Source organism: Pelobates fuscus, chromosome 4 (genome assembly GCF_036172605.1).
Source record: "Pelobates fuscus isolate aPelFus1 chromosome 4, aPelFus1.pri, whole genome shotgun sequence".
Taxonomy (NCBI): domain Eukaryota; kingdom Metazoa; phylum Chordata; class Amphibia; order Anura; family Pelobatidae; genus Pelobates; species Pelobates fuscus.
The window spans coordinates 117,299,111-117,322,968 of NC_086320.1; the positions used below are offsets into that span (position 1 = coordinate 117,299,111).

The 23,858-nt window shown below is 41.0% G+C and overlaps 1 protein-coding gene across 1 annotated transcript in view; it reads left to right on the forward strand.

Annotated features, from left to right (window-relative positions):
• The window catches only part of SMCHD1 (structural maintenance of chromosomes flexible hinge domain containing 1), a 181,109-nt gene that overhangs the window by 91,891 nt on the left and 65,360 nt on the right, over positions 1–23,858 (forward strand). The window contains exons 25-31 of the mRNA XM_063453045.1: positions 2,369–2,596; positions 7,325–7,473; positions 8,631–8,719; positions 11,148–11,266; positions 15,642–15,806; positions 18,478–18,603; positions 20,696–20,775. Coding sequence (XP_063309115.1) covers positions 2,369–2,596; positions 7,325–7,473; positions 8,631–8,719; positions 11,148–11,266; positions 15,642–15,806; positions 18,478–18,603; positions 20,696–20,775 — 956 coding nt within the window. The remainder of the gene's footprint in view (positions 1–2,368; positions 2,597–7,324; positions 7,474–8,630; positions 8,720–11,147; positions 11,267–15,641; positions 15,807–18,477; positions 18,604–20,695; positions 20,776–23,858) is intronic.

The following is a 23,858-nucleotide window of genomic DNA, read 5'->3' on the forward strand; positions in this document are numbered from 1 at the left end:
TAATTTTTAGGGTAAAAATGGTTTGGAAGTAGCAAAATTCTACTTGTACTTATTGCCCTATAACTTTCCAAAAAAAGCTAAGAACATGTTAACATTGGGTATTTCTAAACTCAGGACAATATTAAGAAACTATTTAGCACAGTGTTTTTGGCGGTTGCAGATGCGTAACAGATTTTGGGGATCAACTTTTTTTAGAGAAAGTGTTTGGTTTTTTTTCAGCATATTTTATAATCATTTTTTTATAGTAAATAATGATATGATGAAAATTATGGTATCTTTAGAAAGACCATTTAATAGCGAGAAAAATATATATGTATATAATATGTGTGGGTACAGTAAATGAGTAAGAGGAAAATTACAGCCAAACACAAACACTGCAGAAATGTAAAAACAGCCCTGGTCCTTAACGATAAGAAAATTGAAAACTGGTCTGGTCACTAAGGGGTTAATGAGTTGAAGCACTTGGAGTATCCCCGTACAGTACTAAAGCTGCCCAGCAGCTGCTTTCTCTGCATCTAATCACACTGTTAGGTTACCTCTTACTATTTTCTTCTCCACGAGCTAAAAGCTCAAGCTGAAATACTGCACATATGGACTGCTACCACCATGACCACTTCAAAATCACTGGGATGGTCATGAGGACTGGAGAAACCCTTTAAGGCCTTTGTGTGGGTTTCTATTGTATACTGCTCAAGTTCAGATACAACATTAATGTTCGGCACAACCCATCTAAAAATAATTGTTTTCCCACATGTAATCCAGGGGAGTGGTCTGTGTCTGGCTGCACCTTTGCCTACCACTCAATGCTGATTGCCTGTAGCTCACACCTCTCCAATAATTTCCTACACCCCTGTAGCCAAATTATTTAGTGTCTACCTCCAAGAACTCATAGTGTGATTCATGTGGTATTCAGTCTTGTAGGTAGGAGCAGCAAAATGAAACTAAAACGCAGGAAAAGACTCATACTTGCAAAGAATATGACATTTATATAAAACAATACAATAAAAACCTTTTTTTACCTATTAATAAGTGGGGGAAAAAATATTTAGTTTTATGTAAGTGCAGTAGTTTCCTTCTAAGGTCATCAGGCATCAGCTGGTTGACTGGTTTAAGATGACCGTGAGATAAACGCAGTTGAAAGAGTCCTGCCTAACAACAGTGCTATGCAGAAACGCATCTATGAATACAAAACGTGTTTAACGTTGGTGGATTAGCTTCAGAAATATAAGACTACGCCAGGATCCTTTCCTCTCATTTAGTAACAGAAAACTAATAAAGCGTGAAACTTTTCATTCTCACTTGCATAAACATTTTAGGCTAGTGTTATAATATTAATGTTAAAGGACCACTCTAGTGCCAGGAAAGCATACTCGTTTTCCTGGCACTAGAGTGCCCTGAGGGTGCCCCCACCCTCAGGGACCCCCTCCCGCCCGGCTCTGGAAAGGGGAAAGGGGTTAAATCTTACCTTTTTCCAGCGCTGGGCGGAGAGATCTCCTCCTGCTCTCCTCCTCCGATCCTCCTCTTCTACTCCCCGTCGGCTGAATGCGCACGCGCGGCAAGAGCTGCGCGCGCATTCAGCCGGTCACATAGGAAAGCATTCATAATGCTTTCCTATGGACGCTGGCGTGCTCTCACTGTGAAAATCACAGTGAGAAGCACGCAAGCGCCTCTAGCGGCTGTCAATGAGACAGCCACTAGAGGACATAGGGGGAAGGCTTAACCCATTCATAAACATAGCAGTTTCTCTGAAACTGCTATGTTTATGAAAAAATGGGTTAACCCTAGAAGGACCTGGCACCCAGACCACCTCATTAAGCTGAAGTGGTCTGGGTGCCTAGAGTGGTCCTTTAACCCCTTAAGGACACATGACATGTGTGACACGTCATGATTCCATTTTATTCCAGAAGTTTGGTCCTTAAGGGGTTAAGGGGAATATTTTCTTTGCACATATTGGACCCTTTACAAATCCAACTTGAGCATCATTTAATTACTACAGAGTATTGTTACAGACCATGTGCATCTCTTTATGGACAGGTCTACCCATCTGAAAATTGCTACTTCCAGCAGGATAACATGCCATGTCACAAAGTATGTGCGTTGTCTCAACCTGGTTACACAATGAGTATTCTTTAATGGCCTCCACAGTCACTAGATATTAATCCTTTAGGAACACTTTGTGATGTGGCTGAGTGGGAGTTTTGTGTGATGTTATATTGTCAAAATAGACCAGGTTTTCATGCCACAATTAATTTTTTATTTTTTATTTTTTCTGGTGCAAAGGGGGATGCTAAACAGCATTACAAATGTGCATTTCAGCACTATATGAATGTACAACATAATTAACATTTTATCTGTTTTTCATATATAGGGATGTAAAAATGTGAAAGCTGTGGAGAAGTCTATAAAGGTTCAGCCCAGTACTAACGTAGCAAAACTTCAAATTTTCAGTGTGGATGAAGATAAAGCTACTCAAATTAAACACAAGGATGAGATTGAATGGATTGTTGGTGACACAATGCAGAATTTGATCTTTAAAATGTATGATGAGGGGGAGAGAGAAATTGACATCTCTTCTCTACTTGCAGAAAAAATCAAGGTATGTCAAGTACTGTATTCTATTAAGGATTATTGATTAGCACATGCTTGTTAAGAAAGGTACTGTTACATAACTGAGTGATAACTATAGACATGTCTTGGTTGGCAGTGATAGGAATATGTCTGTGGAGAGAGCAAAATGGACAGAAATTGATTGTTCATGACATACTTTACCTATAATACAAAGCTAGACTGCAGACATCATTGGAAATGTTGCTTAAATGCTCAGCTAGCCACTAAGCTGGGTAAGCATCATAAGATACATGAACAACAAAAATGCAGTGCCACAATTACTCATTAAAGGACCACTATAGTGCCAGGAAAACAAACTTGTTTTCCTGGCACTATAGGGTCTTTAGGTCCCCGTCCCCACCCTCAGGGTCCCACTCCCGCCGGGCTGAAGGGGGAGGAAGGGGTTAATCACTTACCTTACTCCAGCGCCAGGCTCCCTCGGTGCTGGGGAAATCTCCTCCCTCTTCCGACGTCAGCGCTGAATGCGCATGCACGGCAAGAGCCGCGTGCGCATTCAATCAATCCATAGGTAAGCATTTCTCCATGCTTTTCTATGGACGTCAGCATCTTCTCACTGTGATTTTAACAATGAGACAGCCGCTAGAGGCTGGATTAACCCTAATGTAAACAGAGTAGTTTCTCTGAAACTGCTATGTTTACAGCGGCAGGGATAACCCTAAATGGACCTGGCACCCAGACCACTTTATTGAGCTGAAAGTGGTCTGGGTGCCTATAGTGGTCCTTTAAAATTACAACTCCCAATATGCTCATCCAAATAATATGCATTATAGTCTTTGTGAATTTGATGATACCCATGACCGAAAACAAATTAGCTGCCTTATGTTATCTCCCTGTTGCATTGTTGGTATACTTGTCATGTTTTAGAAAAACAAAAATGTTTAAATGTATTTTTTTTATATTATCTCACATCACAAAGAGATACAGAGTGCAGAAGGTGGTGCAGCAATTGTCACTGTATAAGCAATGGTATAGCGCTTATAATAGTGTGATGAATTTTTATATTTTTGTAATTAGCTGAGTAAACCCCTGAGGAGGCTCCTGAAATGGCTATATAGTGAGTGCTTGCCCAACATAATGGTTTTAATGGTTTATTGAGAAGCTATATATATATATATATATATATATATATATATATATATATATATATATATATATATATATTTATATCTCCACAGGAAAAAAAAACGGCTAAGTCAAAAGGATGATAAACTATAAGTAAAAGCACTTTGTGAGAAGTGGAGATGAATGGCATGATTCAAAAGAGTCTCAGGTGTTGAAGTGTCTGTGCATAAGGGGGTCGTGTATTGCATTTTTGTGAGGAAGAGTACTGTGTATTTGGGCATGGTGGCGCTGTCGTTTTGTACAAGCCCCAAGGGTGCGGCATGGTGCGGGTTGGCAGTGGCAGTACTGTGTATTTGGGGGAGTGTACAGTGTGTGAGTGATGTACTGTACTGTGGTGTGTGGATTAATTGATTGCGTGTGATGGCTTACTGTATATGAGAGTGCACTTTATGTGGGGGTGTAGAGGGTGGGATAGGGAGGGTCTTTGTTATTATTTTAAAGCATAACTGTATGTGGTATTCCGACTCCCGGCCCATGAGCTTTATATGTCTGTAAATTTATGCCTGTGAGCAGTGTGGTGCGCTTATCTGTGTGTCAAAGTCCAGCAAGGAGAGTCCATGCGGGCTGTTCCAGCTAGGTCCCCAGTTGCCTTCGGTCGGAAGTGTCGTTGGTGGGACTTTCAGTTTGGGGGGCTAGTTCAGCCTATACCTCTGCTGGGAAGAGCCGCAGCGTGGGTTGGTATAGTGGGCATGGTGGCGCTGTCGTTTTGTACAAGCCCCAAGGGTGCGGCATGGTGCGGGTTGGCAGTGGTCGTCTTCCGGCCGCAGGTCGTGATGAAGGCCTGCACCTGTGATCCACCGACTCAGTTGCTCAGTGAGGCCGTGTCGTCCCTTCGTCGGGCGCCAGGTGGGGCTTGGGTGTTACGCCGCCGCCAGCGGCGGACAAACCTCCGGCGATGTGTTCGGTGTATTGGAGTTTGAGTCCATGTGGTCTTCGGCCTGGGAAGGCGATATGGACGGCCCGCCGTAGTAGCCTCCTAAGTAGCAGAGGCGTTGGTTTGTGGGTTGCAGTGTGGAAACCCCGCTCCTTAGCCGCTGTGGGTGTAGCCTTGGGCCTGGAGGGAAATCCTTAGGCCTGGTTAGGGTCGCACGGACTGAGCCGGGTATTCCGGTCTGGGCTTTGAACATCTTTTTTCCCTCCTGCGGTGCTGGGTTTCGTTTTATCACATGTTGCTTGTGTAATTGCAGCGGGTCAGGCTGGCGTTTGGGCGGGAAGCTGGTAGTCGGGTGGGTTTGAGCTGGACGGTACATCAGCACTTCCAGTTTGTGCCAAAAATCTTGGAAGATTCTCTCCAATCTGGAATCATATCCCATCATGTCTTCTGCTTTGTCGAGCGCCCTTGTGGCGTTTGTCACAGCTATCTCTGTTCGGCCATGTTGGTCTCCTGTATTTGGGTCGGGGCCAGATCTATGCTGTGTGTGTTGGACCGGGATATCCCCCCCCTCCCCCCCCCCCCGGCCCTGTGGGGGGGAAGCAGGACCCTGTGTGGTCTTATAGGCCGGAGAGGCAAGGGTTGGGAGACCGGCCGAATCTCCCGCCCGGAGCCCCTGCTAGGCTGCAGCCGCTCCGCTCTGCTGCCGACGGTCGGCATCCCGTCTTTCTGCGTCGGGACACTCCAGCCGTCGTCTGCGGTAGGCAAGACTATGTTTGGGTCGGTTCTCGTGCGGTGGGAGCCCCTGCAAGTCGCTTGGGTTAGATGGGAGCTCCCACGAGTTGCGACCGTCCACCATGCCGGTCAGGCCCCGCCCCCCCTATGGCTAATCCTTAACTAGAATGGGGGACCCAACTGAGGTCTTAAACATAAGGAAGCAGCTGGGGGGAAGAGGGGTCTGTCCTGTTGCCAGGGAAATGCCCTTCTTGAACTCCTTATAGAGTCAGCAACGAGTCGCAGTATGACACACATACTTACCCATACAAACACATGGTGACTCATACAAACTGACCCATACACACACACAGACTGAGTGATACATCTTGACAGGAGGAGGCTGCGGGGGGATTGCGAACATGGAGGAGGGGGGATGCTCAGCATGAAACAGGGGGAGCTGCTCCTCAAGGTCACCATGGCGCCGGCCTGGGAAGGGAGGGCGGTCGGTATGGCGCTCTTCAACCGGACCGTGACCACCATGGGTGGTCACCTCAACCAGGGACATGGGTACAACGGGGACACAACGTGCAAAGGACAAGTCTTGCAGGACTACTAACAGGAACGGCGTTCCTGCTGTGGAAAAAGTGCAGGAACGCCGTTCCCACTCGTTCCTGCAGGACTCGAGTCCTGTGGGAATGCAATGTTCACAATATTGTTTTACATTGCAGGTTTAAGGGGAAAGGGCCACTGCACCCAGACCACTTCAATAGGATAAAGTAATTTGGGTGCCACTAGTCGGGTTTTTAGACCCAAGGCCTTAAAGTTGTGAGGAAAGGTGGAAACTAAATTTCTCTATATGTTCTGTTAGCTGAGTTTCTGGTCGAGGCCTAAAGAAATTAAATATGTACTGTTCTGCTTTAAAATAGTTAACCTGTCTTTCTTCTGTATGTTCTGCAAACACACACACTAGTAAATTATCCTGTTGTGTAGAGCTCCTGAGTATTCTAGTGCTTTATAAATACATTGAAATTATCACTTTGTAAATATAAGTGATTCATAATGCACTAACATGCAGTGCTTGCACTGAAAACTATATATTTAATTATTATAAGAAGGAAAACTGGAATCTCTCCCTGTTTCGCCGCTCAGGCGCTCTTCAAGTACTTAGGGCAGTACTTGAATTATTGTAGTTCTAGAAGTCAGAGGTATGCAGAGTTAAGCCCCGACGCGTGTTTCGCCGGTCAGGCGACTCTTCAAGTTCCCTTGAGAGAAGCCAGAGCTACAAACGCATGGTTTACTTCAATTTATTTTATCTTATCCTCAGTGGTGGCTAACCTTAGATTACAGAATAGGTACCCTCGAAGGCACAGCTTGGAATTTTCTGAATAGATTGATCACAGCGCTATTTGGGGAAATATATTTTTAATCGGGTTTGTTTTCTTGCTAAAACTACCATTGGGCATACGTAGATTTTTCTGTTCAAATTAGAGCTTTCATAATAGCTAGTGTAGCAGCCCACTACAGGGACAATTGCTACATTAGTATCTAGTTGCAAATACTTATACTTTGCTACACTTACTCTTCTTGATACTGTTGTTATTGTAGACTGTCAGTTTTTGTTTTTCTGGCATTCTGACTAACATCACAAGATTACAGATATTTTTCTGCCTCTATAACCTAGCAGGAAACTATACTTATTGATCTCTAATTCAATGATTAATTGGTCGATAACTCTGTATGTATTATTTTTTTCTCTTTTTCTTCTCACTTTTCCTTTATATTAAATTGACTATATTAGGTTCATTCTTATTTAGGTTTACTTTTCACACTATTTTACTTTGTAATAAAATGTGTTTTTAATTAATATATTAAATCTTACATTTTAGAGATTATTGTATCGTAGGGCAAGTTCCTCTCTATTATATACATATTTAATTATTACAAGTAAATTTTAAGCTGTTTTTTTTTTTTTTAACCGTTACATAGGTTAACTGGACACCTCATGTTTGCATGGAAAGCTTGATCGAAGGTCGATTACCCGATGTTGAAGTAGGAACTTCAGTGAAGGAAATTCGATACTGCCAAGTGTCCTTTCATGATGAACGTGTTTCTTTGGAAAGTGCTTTTACTGTCAAGTATGTATTAAAATGGTGTAATGACTTATCGGATAACATGAGTATAGTTATTTTTCAATAAATAAAAAGGAAGCCAATCACTTTGAAAAAGTAGTCCTGAGGTAGTTAAGAGGTGCTAGATAGGTATCCCATGGGTGCATGCATCATACAATTATTGCCAATTTTAGACACTGCTGTTGAGGAAGGGGTTATCAGTAGATCATTGGCAGAAGAGTTGGTACCTCCTGCACCAGGTAAATCTATCTTTCATCACTTACCAAAGACTATTTGTTATGATGCCTTTAGTCTCTGACACAAGGTCCTTTAGTGAGGGGGTTTCTAAATTTGATAGATTTTTATCTTCAACTATTGATGTTGAGACTTTTTAGTTATCTCAGAGATACCAAGCACTTGTTGTCTACTATCCATGGTGTTAAGTGCAACAGAACTTTGTGACCATGGATGTGGTTTTGGTGTATTCTTCTATACCATAAAACAAAAGCTTGCTATCCTTTAAACTCCACAAGGATAAATATTGTGGCTCTTCTTCACCTCTAAAAAAAAGTCATATGAGATATGGTACAATACTTTCTTGAACCCTTTTTTCCGTTTAGCAGAAGTTCACTGTTTCCAGAAACATAGGATTTTGATTGGGGTTTAATTTGCGCCCAGATTTTAAGAGTAGATTTTTGACTTGGGGCAATCCTTCATGGATGGCTGAGAGGGTTTTGAGCAATCACTTAAATCAGGTGGGGGTCTATGTTGAATATTATTTAGCGTAACCCAAAAAAAGAAAAAAGTACTGCCACCGGCTGATGGGGGACAGGTTGTGTCCAGCAACCCATACAGTAAAAAGTTCAATAAAGTGAAGTAGATTGATAGAAATCTATATTTTCTTCAGGGTGATAAAAAATTAGCTTGTGTCTTACAAAAGGAGATCGATGCTGGGATTGGCTAAGGAAATGAAAGGTTTGAGAGAAGGCGGAGGCGGGGGGAGCCATAGTGTTATAATACAGGTTTGTATTCCTAACACTATACTATCCCTTTACACTAAAGCTGGTTCTGTGTTTAGTACTTAGTTCGGTGCTTAGGGATACCTTTATTAATACTTGTGAAAATTATGTTGTATTTGCATTCTTGCTAGAAATGTTTTTTTTTTTTCTCATACTTTGTTTCAGACCTATTGCTGATGAACCAAAACATTTAAAATACACGCTCAATGGGACTGATATAGTTCAGATGGGAGAAGAACTGCAAAGTGAGATAGGTACTCACCACTCTTTTCAGATGTTTACTAAAAAAGTAATCTGACAGATGACTTGTCAGGACAGTATAAAGTGATTTGCCAAATGAAACCGGAGATATAGCTTTGTAATTGCTAGAAATTCTGTTATTTGTTCGATAGAGGTGAATTCATCTAAACCTCAAAACGGTTGTTTGTTTAATTAGACCTAATACAGGTTTCTAAACATTGTTATTAATGTGTTTTATTTGTTCTGTGTACTGACATATTTTAAATTACATTATAGTTGCTAATTATATATAGTTAATTTGTTCACTCCCTTTTAGTACACTTAAAGGAACACTATAATGTCAGTAATACAAACATATATTAATGGGACTATGTTGCTGGAATGCAGGTCCCAAGCCCCCCTCTCTCTGGAGATTAAAGGTGATTTTACTCACCTTTTCTGCCACGTGCCAGTCTTGCCATGACTGGCCCCCTCTCCGTGGCTGAGATAATACATTTTTCCCATAGGAACGCATTGGAAGACTATTGTGCATGCACAACAAAACATCACACTGTGCCAGTCAGCATCTCCTTATAGAGATGCATTGAATCAATGCTTCTCTATGGAGAACGTTTAGCACTGACACAACACAGGAAGCACCTCTACCTCTAGTGGTCGTATGAGTGACTGCCACTAGAGTTGTAACTAGCCAGCAAAGTAAATTGTGCCTTTTCTCTGAAAAGGCAGTGTTTACAGTGTTAAGGCTGTAGGGACATGCTATAGAAACCAGACAGTGACTATAGTGTCCCTTTAACCCTTTTATAGTCAAATGCATGATTACCCCCTTATGTTCAGATACCATGTTGATTTTGCCACTCTCCATCTTAAGCCCATATACCTTAATCTAAGAGTGGCCTAAAGCGAGATTCCCAGCTGTTGCATAACTAAAATTCCCATGATTCATTATTATTATTATTTTTGCCATTTATATAGCGTCAACAGATTCTGTAGCGCTTTACAATATTATGAGAGGGGGTATTTAACTATAAATAGGACAATTACAAGAAAACTTACAGGAACGATAGGTTGAAGAGCTTACAGTCTATAGGAGGTGGGGTGTTAAACACATTAGGACATTAAGTAAAGATTAATTGATTTATATATGACCAGGTTTGTGACACATATCATCCAATTATTTATTGTATTATTTTCAAACAAGCAATAATAACATAGATACTAATACATGCCAACAGGTGCAGACAGCACAAAGTGCAATCCTTCATTTCCGTCCCCAAAGACTTTAACAATGGTGGTCTGCCTACCAGTTTTTTGAGGATTATTTGGCACTCTGATGCCTGCATCCATCACTAAAATATAGAAATTGGTGAGATATCTCCTGGGACTCCAATTACAATACACAAAACTTACTTGCCTTCTACATAACCTGTGCCTCCAAAAAGGTAATGCCCAGTACCCATAGCGCTCCTGGGAGACTGTAGGCCAAACTAACGTGTACATTTTTAAATGAGGAAAAAAAACACACCAATTCTAACACTCCAACAAATCAAACAAATATACTGACCTCAATGTTCCCTTTTTTTGCATACTTTCAAATCCTAAACTTGATAAGCAGAATCATTCCACATCTAAGCCAAGAAGATTTGGATTACCCCGTAGACTATGCACTTACACAACCCACAATCTCAAACTATTCAATTAGTTCCCTCTACTCACAACACCACATTCGGGCTTATCGTTTCCCAAAACTAGCGCATAACAATGACAGTCAAACTGAACAATTACTCCCAATTAATCTAACAAAAAAGGGATTCTCAGTGCTGTGTACAAAAATACAGAAATAAATTACATACATAGGCACAGATAACAAATTGCAAAACAGTCCATAAAATAAAATAGGAGAAAACACAAGAAATCCTTAAATATATTAACCCCTTATATATAATTATTGTGGGAGATTCAGATGTTACAGGTCTCCAAGTAGTTGGTGAAAAAAGAAATCTCAGCTTGAAGTTGTAATTTACTGGGGATATACTTTGTTGGGCTACATCTACTGTAAACCCTAACAATATTCATGTTTTTCTTGCTGTAGAACACTTCCACAACTATATATTTTTCTATTATTTATAATTTTAGTTCAATAAGTGTATTTTGAGGTTTTATTAAACATTACACGAGACAATACAGAATAAGAGAGATACTAAAATAATCTATTACAAAGATAATAAAGGGTGTATGTGTTTGCAGTTAAGGAGTTATGGTACATCAGTAATATAAGTAAAACATAAAATAATTCATCTCTAAATTAGAAATTCATTGAACCACAAGATTGATTCCAATATAGCTCGGGTATAAATAATTTTAATATATATGAAATGGAATATACAAAATGTTGTATCCAATGAAACTGTTAATAACTATTTTAATTTGATCTACTTTTTATAGAATTAATGCTCACGGACCAACATGGGAATAAAATAGAATCTCTGTCCCCTTCCTACGTAAATTCACTGGGAGTTTCAGGAAATAATCTTGACAAAACTGGTTTAAAAATTACTTACCAGGTATGTCATTTTAACTATATTTTGTAAATGCAATATGAATGGTAGGCAATATTTGCATGAATATAATGCATTGCCAGCATTATTGGTGTAAGAGCTTTATGAGGAATGAAGTCCACAACATCTGGAGTGCCGATGGTTGCCTATACCTGGGCTAGGTCATGGTGGTTATTTTAAGGCTCATGGGGCATACAAACATAATACCATAATGATAAACCTATTTCGTTAAACTTTTCACTTTATTTTAATACTTTTAAACTTTCACCACCACCATATTGCCACTATAACCTTCCTCTGAATTGACCCTGAGGATGACTTTTGCCCCAGTGCTTTATAACACCACAACAATAAATATATAGAAATAACTTAAGAAATGGATGGGAGGACGGGAGTCCGTACACGCTGCTCCTCTCCTGGAAAGCTGATAGGAGTTGCGCTCGCACTGCCTACATTTATTCTTACCTTGCTTCCCTGGCTCACGGCCTGCATCCAATCCACAGCCAGCTCCCAGCAACAGCAGTGTCACCACTTCTGCCCAGCTGCCTGTCTCACTCTGCCCAACAACTTAACATGGGGTCACGAACATCACCTGACTTTTAAACTTTATACCAAAAGTAGCTTTAATTCTTTATTGCCACCATACCTATATGCCATAGTGCTTCATGCCTGTGGCATTTATTTTTTGGTTTATTGGTTGTATCTCCTTTAGGCTTAGGGTCACATAGATACACAACATTTTGTACTTGATACATTTGCCAGAATGTGTATATTAGATGCAGATCTGTCAGCTTATTCAGTTTCATGTCTGTATTGCCTTATCTTCATGAAACCTAGACGTGCAATGATGATTTAACAGACATAACTACTTATTTTCTTGCATCTGTATAGACATTCTTGTACAGATGCAAGAAAATAAAAAAAAAGTAGTTATGCCTGTTAAATCATCATTGCACATCTAGGGAATGAAAACAGTAAAGAAGGAGAATTTATTTATAAGAAGAAAAACTACCACAACAAGAGGACATACTCTTAAATTAGAGGAGCAAAGATTTAAAAATATCAAGTATTACTTTACTGAGAGGGTAGTGGATGCGCATGGAATATCATTTCAGCTGAAATGGTAGAGCTAACACAGTGAGGGAGTTTAAGCATGTGTAGAATAGGCACGAGGCTACCCTAGATATAAGATCAGGCCATTGACTAATGTTTCTATGTAACAGAGGGTCTCTTGTGGAATCATATTCCTTAGGAATCCCTATTCAATTAATAGTAGAATAGAGAGCTGTGCCACTCTATATTGTTGCAACCTAATATTTGTGTACTGTGCATTCGTTTTTGTGTTCACATTATTTTGTGAACTGCCTGAATACCTTATTTTTATGTATAATTTTGTTAAAACATAGTGTGTTTTAACTGTTTTTGACATAAATTTAATAACACAAAAATATGCATCTGTATATGTTTTTAACCCCTTAAGGACACATGACATGTATGACATGTCATGATTCCCTTTTATTCCAGAAGTTTGGTCCTTAAGGGGTTAAAGGACAGACATTGCTTAAACTGTTAAATATGGAAAAAAAAAAACAGATTCTTCACAGTTTTGCCTATAATAATTTTTAGACAAAGCAAAATGATCCAGGCACTCAGTGTGTGTGAGTCAGGCAGATTTATTGGAAAGTGCAGTAAATCTGCCTGATTCAGTGGTGTATTTAGGATTTGTGCTGCCCTAGGCAGGACGGTGTTCGGACACCCCTCCAAATTTACATTTTCCCCAACCCTTACTGTCAAGGCCGCACTTTGACTGACAGACGCGCACACTCACTGACAGACGCGCACACTCACTGACAGACGCGCACACTCACTGACAGACGCGCACACTCACTGACAGACGCGCACACTCACTGACAGACGCGCACACTCACTGACAGACGCGCACACTCACTGACAGACGCGCACACTCACTGACAGACGCGCACACTCACTGACAGACGCGCACACTCACTGACAGACGCGCACACTCACTGACAGACGCGCACACTCACTGACAGACGCGCACACTCACTGACAGACGCGCACACTCACTGACAGACGCGCACACTCACTGACAGACGCGCACACTCACTGACAGACGCGCACACTCACTGACAGACGCGCACACTCACTGACAGACGCGCACACTCACTGACAGACGCGCACACTCACTGACAGACGCGCACACTCACTGACAGACGCGCACACTCACTGACAGACGCGCACACTATTAGTTGGGCACAAACTGACAGACGCACGCACTTACTGACAGATACACGCACAAATACATTCACTTAGACACATGCTTACAGACACACACACATTTCCACCAACACTCAAAAATTATTATTTTTAAAATTTAATTTTATATTTACCCAGCCTCCCTGGGAGAGCTGGAGTGGATTGCTTACCTGCAGTCCAGTGGGGCTGCTGGTTGGGCAGGCAAGGGGCGGACAGGCTGAGTAGGCGGCGAGGGAGCTTTAAACTCCCTGCTCAGCTCCCTCGCGCGCCGTTTAGTGATGCTTGGAGCCAGTCTGATGCCATATTCCGGCTCCCGGCTTCATTAAGCGCTGCGGAGGGAGCTGAGCAGGAAGAGCTCAGGTGAGCATGCTCCCTCGTTGCCGGCCAGCTCTTTAGCCACCCAGGACACGAGGCAAACAAGGGATCTGCCTGGGTGTTTGGGGGCGACTTTTTTTGCCTTGTTTGCCTCGTGTGAGATACGTCCTTGGTTTGATTCATACACCTGGACCATTTTGTTTTGTCTACTACTGACCAAGGTACAGCCAACTTTAGGTCCAGCTAAGCACTGCGAACATGGAGGGAGTGCATAAAACCTCTTGGTTCTACAGTATAATAATGTTTACACATCAACAGAAAGGAACTTAAAATAGATTAACGTCTCATTCCTGATTGTTAAATGACTCACGTTGAGCAGGTATTTAACCTTGCTTGCACCAAAACTATAGGATGTTCCATGCAATGCCATGCCAATGGCCTTTATGCCTACTATTTTCTAGACGCCATGCAGAGTCCTAATGTCATGAAGAGTTTAAGAGATATTGCAAATCAAAACATAGTGATAAATGGAATATATTGGAAGGACATTTTTGAAGCACCAAAGTGGTTTAGCTAAAATAACAACAACAAAAATAGCAAAATAGGGTACCAGCTTGAAAAAGTGTGGCCTATCTACATAATTGCAAACCATGAAAAACCATTTCATGGCATAGAATTTTTAAAGGAGTGTTTTCAGAGTGCCTTTGATATAATTTCTCCAGCACAATGCAAAGACATTTCAAAAGAACAATTGCCAGGTGTGACAGTTGCAAGGCTTGTGGAGTATCTTTCTGCGGATGTTTTTGACACTTTCAGAATTGAATGCAGTTTGTTTGTGTTCTGTAGGCATGAATGAAAGTACAGATGCATTAGACACCACTCAAGTGGCAATTTGTCTCATGATGTTAATGCAAGTATTGTAATTGTGTAGGAAACTGGCTATTTCGGTAGCTCGCAAGAACCCTCCAGCTTCTGATATACACACATCACTTAACTAAACTTTTAACAGGGCACAATACCATTAGGAACACACATTTGTATTTATAACGCTATAGCGTTAATTTAAGTAATATGCAGACTTAAAATAAATTATTTGCAAAGAGCTTTAAACCTGAGAGTGGAATTTAAACACTGGTTTTAATTCAAATAAAAAAGATTATAGACTATATTTTTTTCCATCACCATTCTCCATGGACATTGATACTGCACTCTAAAATCTATAACTGAAGATTGCAGACTTTCTAAATAATTCAACATTAAAATACAAACGTGGAGGCTTGTCACTTGTGGACTTCTGTCGGAAGTATTCCCAGAAAAGTATCCCAAGTTATTATAAAGTATCCTAAGTTAACAAATATGCTTTGTTCATTTGGTTCTTGTTTGGTATTACTTATATATGCGTGCATTTATTCATTCAAAATGTTAACTCAATAAAGAGAGCCTGACTCACAGATGAGATTTGTAAAGTTTTCTGCAAATTGCAAAGTAACCAAAATAAAACCTAACAGAGATTTGTGAGACCAAACTACATTGTGTCACGACAGATATGCACTTTTTGTAGAATATGAAAAGTTGTGTTTTCTAGTGTGTGTTGTAAATAATTCAAGTTTAAAAAAGATATGTGAAACATTTATTTGCTTTACAATGTTGGCTATATAAAGTAGTATATTATTGCTGATTTTGTGACGGCCCTTGATCTGATGTAAAATACAGCCCACTGCCCCTGTTTTACTGTATCACAAAATAACAATGTTTATTTATTTGACATAGCTTTTTTTCATTGTAACAGGAAAACACACACACCATAAAAGTCAAAGGAGTAAGGTTTCATGTGGGAGCACCAGGAGAGAGAGAACTCTGCTTTGCATGGCGTTCTTTTTCAAGTTATGTAAAGTTAAACCTTGTTGCTGGTATTCCAGCGAAACTTCTTCTGCTAGACTGGCCAAAAACAGAGGTAAGATTGAGTATTCATTGAGAATACAAAGTGATGCATGCCATTACAGGTTAAATAGTCTTTGTCTTATATACAAATCTTTATATGTAAAATTTTAATGCTTATCTGATGCTCACCTAAAGTTCACAAGTCATTATCTCCAACCTTTTAGATAATACATTAAATAATGCAATCAAATAATAAATATAATCCTCTCCAGTGTTCCTAAAACTGCAATGATGAGTGAGGCTATCTGCTTCTGCAGGCATACCCCTTCCTCAGTAGGGAGATGCTCCACCAATCTATAGCCTGGTCTATGGGTTATATTCGTATACCGTACGTTACTGTCCAGCAGATGTTTATGGGACAATCTGTTAAGTAAGATTCATATCTCACATAAGCTAAGTGGAACTGGTCTATAAACTGCTAGCTGTTATCAGTTTATATATATAATGTAAGCTCATTGAGCAGGGCCCTCCCCCTCTCTGTTCCTGTACGTTCAGTTGTCTGGTTACAATTACATGTATGTTAGTCCACCCATTGTACAGCGCTACGGAATTTGATGGCGCTATATAAATAATAAAATAATAATATAGCAAGGCTGTGTGCACTGTCTGGCATAAAGGTTTTTCCTTGGAGGAAAGAAATTGTGTGTGTGTTTCAGTCCCACATATTGATATATTCAGACTTGAAGTTAATTATAACTTCCTGATTGACAACCAAACAACAACAACAAAAAAAGTATTTTAACCCCTTAAGGACACATGATGGACTGGATCCGTCATGCTCTAAAATTAACCCCCGATTGCCGCAATTGTGGGGTTAATGTTCTTGCAGTGTGCCGTGTCTGAGGCACATTACTGTACGCAATCTCACTGATTCAGGCGGTGTATCAGAGCGATCACACGTGCTGCAGTGAAACCCAATCTGTCTCCCTGCAGCTCCAAGTGCAGAGAGACAGATCAGTGCTGATCAGTTGCGCTCTGCAAGAAAAAAAAATGAATTGTAAAATCCCACCCTCACCCCTTTCCAATACATTTTAACCCCCTTCCCTGCCCTTTGATCACTGAATGCAGGGACTGTACAGGGATAGCACACACTAGCTTTACGAAATACACATTACAAAAACCTTGTTATATGTGTATATGCCAAAAAAGAGAAAAAATATTTCTCCAATATTTAGCAGAGATTGGCGGTGAAATGGCTGCGTAAAAAGTGTCAAAATAACCTTGGGTAAATAGCCTGTGATGCCTACTTTATATAAATGTATACTTTTGTGTGGCAATTTTGTTTTCTGTGATGGGTATTAAACTTCCAAGACAAACATACCAACTTCTAAAATTGTTTCACATTGAAATTTTATTTTAGACCTTGTAGTTTGTGAACTGTAACTTTCAAAATGAACTGAAATCCTACACATGTTATGTACTCTGTAAATGAAGACAAATAAATGAATTGATTTTTAATTACTTTTTCTAAGCTGGACATATGCACTCGTTATTATCAAAACTAGTAGGGGGGAGGGGGAGAATGATTTTTTTTTTTTGTGTTTTTTTTTTCCATTATTTTGAATTTTTTGTAATAAATGAGGATTCATATATGTATATGTAACATCAAATTAAAAGTCCTTTCTGTCGCCTAAAAACCTGAATATAATATGTGTTGGTACAATAAATGCGAGAGATGCAAATTGCAGTTGAACACAAACAACAAAAAATGCAAACATTGCTTGTGTCCTTAAGGGTAAGACAAGCTTCTGAAGCTGTGTCCTTAAGGAGTTAAAATGAAACTGTAATCACCAGAACAACCACAGCATAATGTAGTTGTTCTGGTGAGTATAATAATTCCCTTCAGGCATTTTCATGCAAACATGAAAAGGCAGTGTTTACATTGCCCCCTAGGGACACCTCCAGTTGCCACTCCTCAGATGGCCACTGGAGGTGGTTCCTGTGGGAGTGCTGCACACTGTACAGCACTGCCGTTCAGCGTCTCCACGCTCTGCATGAAGACCCTGAATTTTCCTTATAGAGATGCATTGATTCAATGCGCCATTTAAATAATATGAAAGCATACCTTAATTCTAGCACTTCGCGGGTCTGCCTGCACTGGCCCTGCCCCCAAACCGCCATCCTTGACATACATCATCATAATTGGAAAACATTGGACAGGCTGAGATGGTCAATTCTGATGATCTTAGACAAGGTGGTGGGGCAGGGCCCAAACTACGCCCTAGCCAATTGGCATCTCCTCATGCAGATCCATTAAATCAATGCATCTCTATGGGGAGCACTAAAAATGAGGAGTGGCCCCTAGAGGTCTTCCTAGGCAGTAATGGAAACACTGACTTTTCTCTGAGCCGGAAGTTCCTAAGCAGCTAACACACTGACCTAAGACCTTCATTGCAAGACTTCGCTCAGGACAACTAAAAGTAGTTGGCACTTAACAAATTCTGGTTATCCTGCATTAATAATAGAAGCAGTGAGCAACTTCAAAGTTTGACTACTTGCAGTAGAGGGATACCAGGGCACCCTTAGCACCATGACCACTACAGTTTGCGGTCGTGGTTATTGTGCTTGGAGTTTTACTCTAAGCAACTTCAACCTCTAGCAAATAATTCTACTGTTACTTTATTTTAAAAGTATTGTGTCAATACAACTGACGAGCTGTTTTTAATGTAAATATGTTGTTTCAGTCAATTACTGCAGTCAGTGGGAAGCCAATGGAAAAGCCGCTAATAATTCAACTCTGTGACAATTGGGGCAATCTGTCTCCAGAACCAAATGTAAAAATTGCAGTGGCTAAGGACAACACAATTAAGGTAAGGTTCTGAATATTTTCTAACGTAGATTGATAACGCTACCCATGTGTTAAGCCATTAAATAGGGTAATTGAAGTTGGGACTTTATAAGCAATAAATATGTTTTAGAGACTGCAAATATATGTCTTGCACAGTGGGCATGATTCTGTCAGAACATCTCCAGAGTTAACCTCAAGTATCTGCTTTTTTTGTTCACCATTCGGTTTAACATTTTTTTCTTTAACTATTTTTAGGGTTGACCTGAATAGTCTGTTTTTTGGTTTGTTTTTTTTTGGGGGGGGGGGGGTTGGTATTTTTTTTTTTAGCATCTATATTTAATCTGAGAGAAAGTGAGGCTCTGTGATTAAAAGAGCATTGCTGTGTAAATCCATTATCAAAAACTGGTCATTTGGTCAGAGGGGACTGGCTTTACTAGGTAAAGAAGAAAGACTTGTATATAACTGAATGGCAGTCCAGGTCAAATTTAAAGTTCTCTTGCTTTTTTTTTTTTTTGTTCTTTTTTTTTTTTTTAGCAACACAGGAAAGGACTTAATTAGGAGTTTACACTGGTCTACTGTAAGATTATCAGTGATATCTGTGTAAGTGTAGGTTTTTGTGTTATGTTTAACCCCTTAAGGACCAAACTTCTGGAATAAAATGGAATCATAACATGTCACACATGTCATGTGTCCTTAAGGGGTTAATACACTATAGTGACAGGAATACAAACATGTATTCCTGTCATTATAGCTGTAATAACACTAGTTGGGTCCCCGGTCCTCTAACTATTGTAAAAGGTGAGTTTACTCACCTTTATTCCATAGTCACACAGGTCTGTTGCGGCTGGCTCTGCCCCGTTTCGCCTCCATGGCTGAGATCATCAAAATGACAATCTAAGCCATTTCCCATTGAAAAGCGTTATGAAAAGGCTATTGCTAATCCATGGCAAATGCCACACTGCACCAATCAGCATCTCCTCATAGAGATGCATTTAATTAATACATCTCTATGGGGAGCATTCAGCGCCTCCATGCAAAGAGTGGAGACGCTGAACATTGGTGCTGCACATTGTCTCGCACTGACCCAGGAAGCATCTCTAATGGTTGTCTGAGTGACTCTGCAAGGAAAGGCTAAAGACACTATAACAACTCCATTAAGAACAAGTAGTTGTTCTGGAGACTATAGTGTCCCTTTTAAGACTATTTTTTGGTCTATTTTGTTTAATATCATTTCAACACTGTGTAATATTTTTTCATTATTAAAATATTAATCTAATCCTGTGTTTGGGCTCTAATATCTGAATTCACAAACCCATAGAGACAAGGATGTAATCAGGTTGCAAACAATTTGTGTAAGGGATTGGGATATTTGCAGCATTTGCTTTTAAAGAACCATGAAAGTCACACAGACCACTTTATCTCAATTAAGTAGTCTGGATGCAGTAGTCCTTTAGTTTTAACCCTTCAATGTAAAACATTGCTGTTTAATAGAACCTGTAATGTTTACATTGCATGGTTAAACACATCTCTAGTGGTTTTCTTACAGGCAGCCACTAGAGGAGTTTCTGCTGCACTGACTGACTAAAACATAGGTAAGCATTGAATACAAACTAAATAGTGACACTATAGCTTTGGGAATACATGTTTGTATTCCTAATGCTTTAGTGTTTCTTTAAATATAACTGGAACATAATTTGGGTAACCCACGACACCCTTATCAAAAGAGCTTGGATTGTGGCAGCATAGTTAATCTGGTGTAGTGTAGATTCCAGGATTAATTTGGTGTCACTTTATGCCCTGGTAGAGGGATAAGGTAGCCAGACGCTGGGTGGTAATAACTCCTTCATGCACACAGTCTTCCCGACTGAAAAGCACTGGTGCATTAATCCAAGCAGCCCGATTAACCAAGGACTAATGCAACAACTGTTTACAGGTTGCTTGATGTTATGCTAAAAATGTGGAATGGACACCTATTTAATGTGTATAATAATGTTTTTTCTAAAATGATAAATACATTAAGAGGGATCTCTTTTTCAGAATTGTTAGATCTTGTTCTTGCCTGTGGTACATTGTTTATAACTTGTTAAGAAGATTTCTATATTTATTTTGTACAGGTTAGCCAGCAACATCATCAGCTGAAGACTAACAGTGAAGGCCAAATTAACATGGGTTTTTTCACATTTACAGCACCAAAGTAAGTGATAATAATTACGTGGAGTACTGCATCCACGCTCACAATAGTAGTTTAATTTCAATTTAGAAAATAGATAAATAATTTTAATTGAATTGCCAAAACTAGGTTAGAACAATAGGAACATTAAAGTGACACTCCAGGCACCAAGACAACTCCATTTAAATTAAGTTGTTGTGGAACTAGTGTAACTCAAGGGGTTAAATCGTTCTCAAGTGGTTTAAACCCATAGTTGCCGGGGGGCGGAGCCTGACCGGGGAGCTGAACAGACACGTTTACTGAGAGCTCCTGAGCCTGATCCCGGTTTTAAGCAAAAATCAGGGGGTAATCTACAATTTCTGCACCCCAATTCACCCTGCCTTGTCTCACAGGAGCAGGGGTACCGGGAGACACCTTGATCGACTACATGCCCGCTGTGATGCTGAACCGGAGGGCCGAGGCCTACAACTCGCAGAGCTGGAGAGAGGCGGCCGCTCTCCCAGCTCACCGATCCTCACAGCACCCGCAGTATCGGACCTCCCTCCCCCCCCCAAGACCGGCGGGGGTCATCCCGGTCCCAATCGACATGTGCCATCAGCCCACAAACGATGCAAAAACCGACGGCACTCCACAACAGGCTCTGCACCAGCAGGCTGTAAACCGCAAAATGGCGACCACACTCCTCAACACGGAGCCTGGAGAAACTCAGCCCCTTCATGTACGCCTGGACACTTTGCTGAATAGTTTCTGGGAAAAACTGGAGCAGCGGAGCTTACACCAAACCCCCAACCAACCTGCAGTAGTGGGGAAGCGGGAGACTGCGAGCCGGAGAGGGCAGATCCCGGACATGGCCGCCAATTCTTCAATGGCGGAGTGCCCTTCTAGGCAGAGGCCCAACAGGAGATTCTCTCCAAACCACCGACCACACCGCAGGGGGGTCGCCCGCCGGCGGCGGCGGAGAACCACCAGATCCCTCCACAGCGCCCATAAAGGGAAAGACCCGGCCCAGAGAGGTACCCGAGTCTGTGGACACGAGGTGGGGGCCCAATGTAAAGCCTGGAGCTGGGGAGAAGCTTCTCACCGCACTCAACCCCTCTGCACGCTTACCCCACGACTTGACGTCTGTCTCGCTGCACTGCCGAGCAGCCGACCATCCATCCGTCCGACACCTGCCTTGCTCCTGACCGGCATCGGCTGAATGCTACCAAGAACTCAGACAGAATAGGCCAGTGCTACCATTCCCAGCGACACAACAACCTTGCCTCCTGACGGACCCGGTTCAGCTACCTTGATGGACTGGCACTGTACTGGACATTCCCACCTAGCGATCTGAGCAGCTGCTCTAGCCCTTAAACGCCATGCACCATATTTTGAGTTTTGTGTCCTTTTCTTTTACTGATCGGATGAAGGCATCTGATAAAGCCCTACCACGCACCCTCCTGTTGTCAGGCTTATGGACTGCTATACAACTGAACTCAATACCCGTTATCTGAAAAGCTACTATGCCTAGTTTGACACAACGAGCAGTACTGGGTACTTATGCAACTTGATGCATGTTTAAGCCTCATAAATTGCAGTAATCACAGCCTTAGTATAACCTTGATAACCATGCATGATAGTACAGGGCACTGTTTTACTTTACTTAATTACCTACTTGATACTTTGCTTATGATTAGCTAGATTAAGACAAATAAGCCATTCTGTTTCCAATCGTATTGTTTAATCCACTAATATAACAAGAGGCAGCCCGACATCGGAGATGTTGTCACGTGTTACCGTTAGGCCTGTGTTTTCTTTACGTTACTCTTTTCACTATTTATCCCTCCTAACATTATAACCTACTATGAGCACTGTCGGCTTACACAACATATTAAGGGACTTAAACCTGTTTATAATATATTTTAAGCTTGTATGTGATATGCAAACGAAGTCTCCATCGCCGACACTGAATACATACTTGACATGTTAGGGAATTTAAGCCTGTGTATTACCTGTTCTTATAAGCGCATGTATGCTCAGAAGCAACCTGTTATCAGTTTATTTTGTTTGTTTTTGTTGAGAGCTAGCAACAGATGAAACAGTCCATGTATAACTGCATAATGTAGAACCTGCCCTTTTGCCAATATAACACTCTGATGAATCTTAGCTACGGCTACTTGAGTGTCACAAGTATAACTGAAACTCCGTTACAGTCCAAACTACAAGGTTTAATAGCCTGCTATCCTCTTGTTGTTAAAACTCTGTTTTAAACATGTTTGTTCAACCGTTTCAAAACCAAACGTGAACTTAAACTCGTTAACCTACATAAAAAATAAAAATTAGGCATTGTTTAGCAGGAAATGTAATTAACGCTGTATTCACCCTTATCTGTATATCACTATTGCATTTCCCCTCTTTTTGTTCTGTACCCTATTGCACATGCCTTAATAAAAGAAAGATTGACAAAACCCATAGTTGCCTGCAGCAGTGATGTCTACTCCACCCCTGGCAACATCAGGCTTCTGAATTTTTTTAATTCAGGAAGTACAGTGCGCCGCCGGGTAGGGGTGCAGCTGATTGGCTAAGAGCAGTCAAATGATGCTGTAAGCCAATTATTGACTCTCCAGTCACAAAACAAGGTACAAGGTATGTTCCAAGCTTAACCTACATTGATCTTGGAATGCAGCAGTAATTCCAGACCAATGTCCCTTAATACGTCCCTCAATGTACAGTCTGTCTTCCCCACGTTTGACAAAGGGACATGTAATCAGATAAATCATGTGGTTGGTGGTGCGGGTAATGTAATGTTTAAAGGACTGAATTAAAGTGTGTCCTATTCTAACTTCTTGTATTAGATGTAGCTACTTACGCCTGTGCCTCTATTTAATGAAAGTGATAAGGGTGCAGAGCCTGACTTGCTAGCTGAGAGGACGCATGTTGAATGAGCTCACGGGCTCCACGCTATATTTAAGCAATTTTCTCCAGTCAAATAGAAGATCTCGCTGCCACAAATGGGGTAACGCACAGTGGGGACACTGATTAACCGAACAATACCAGATTTAGAACTTCTCTGGCCCAGACCACAGGCATCTTACTTTTTGCGGTCTACATGTGACTCAGACGCTGGA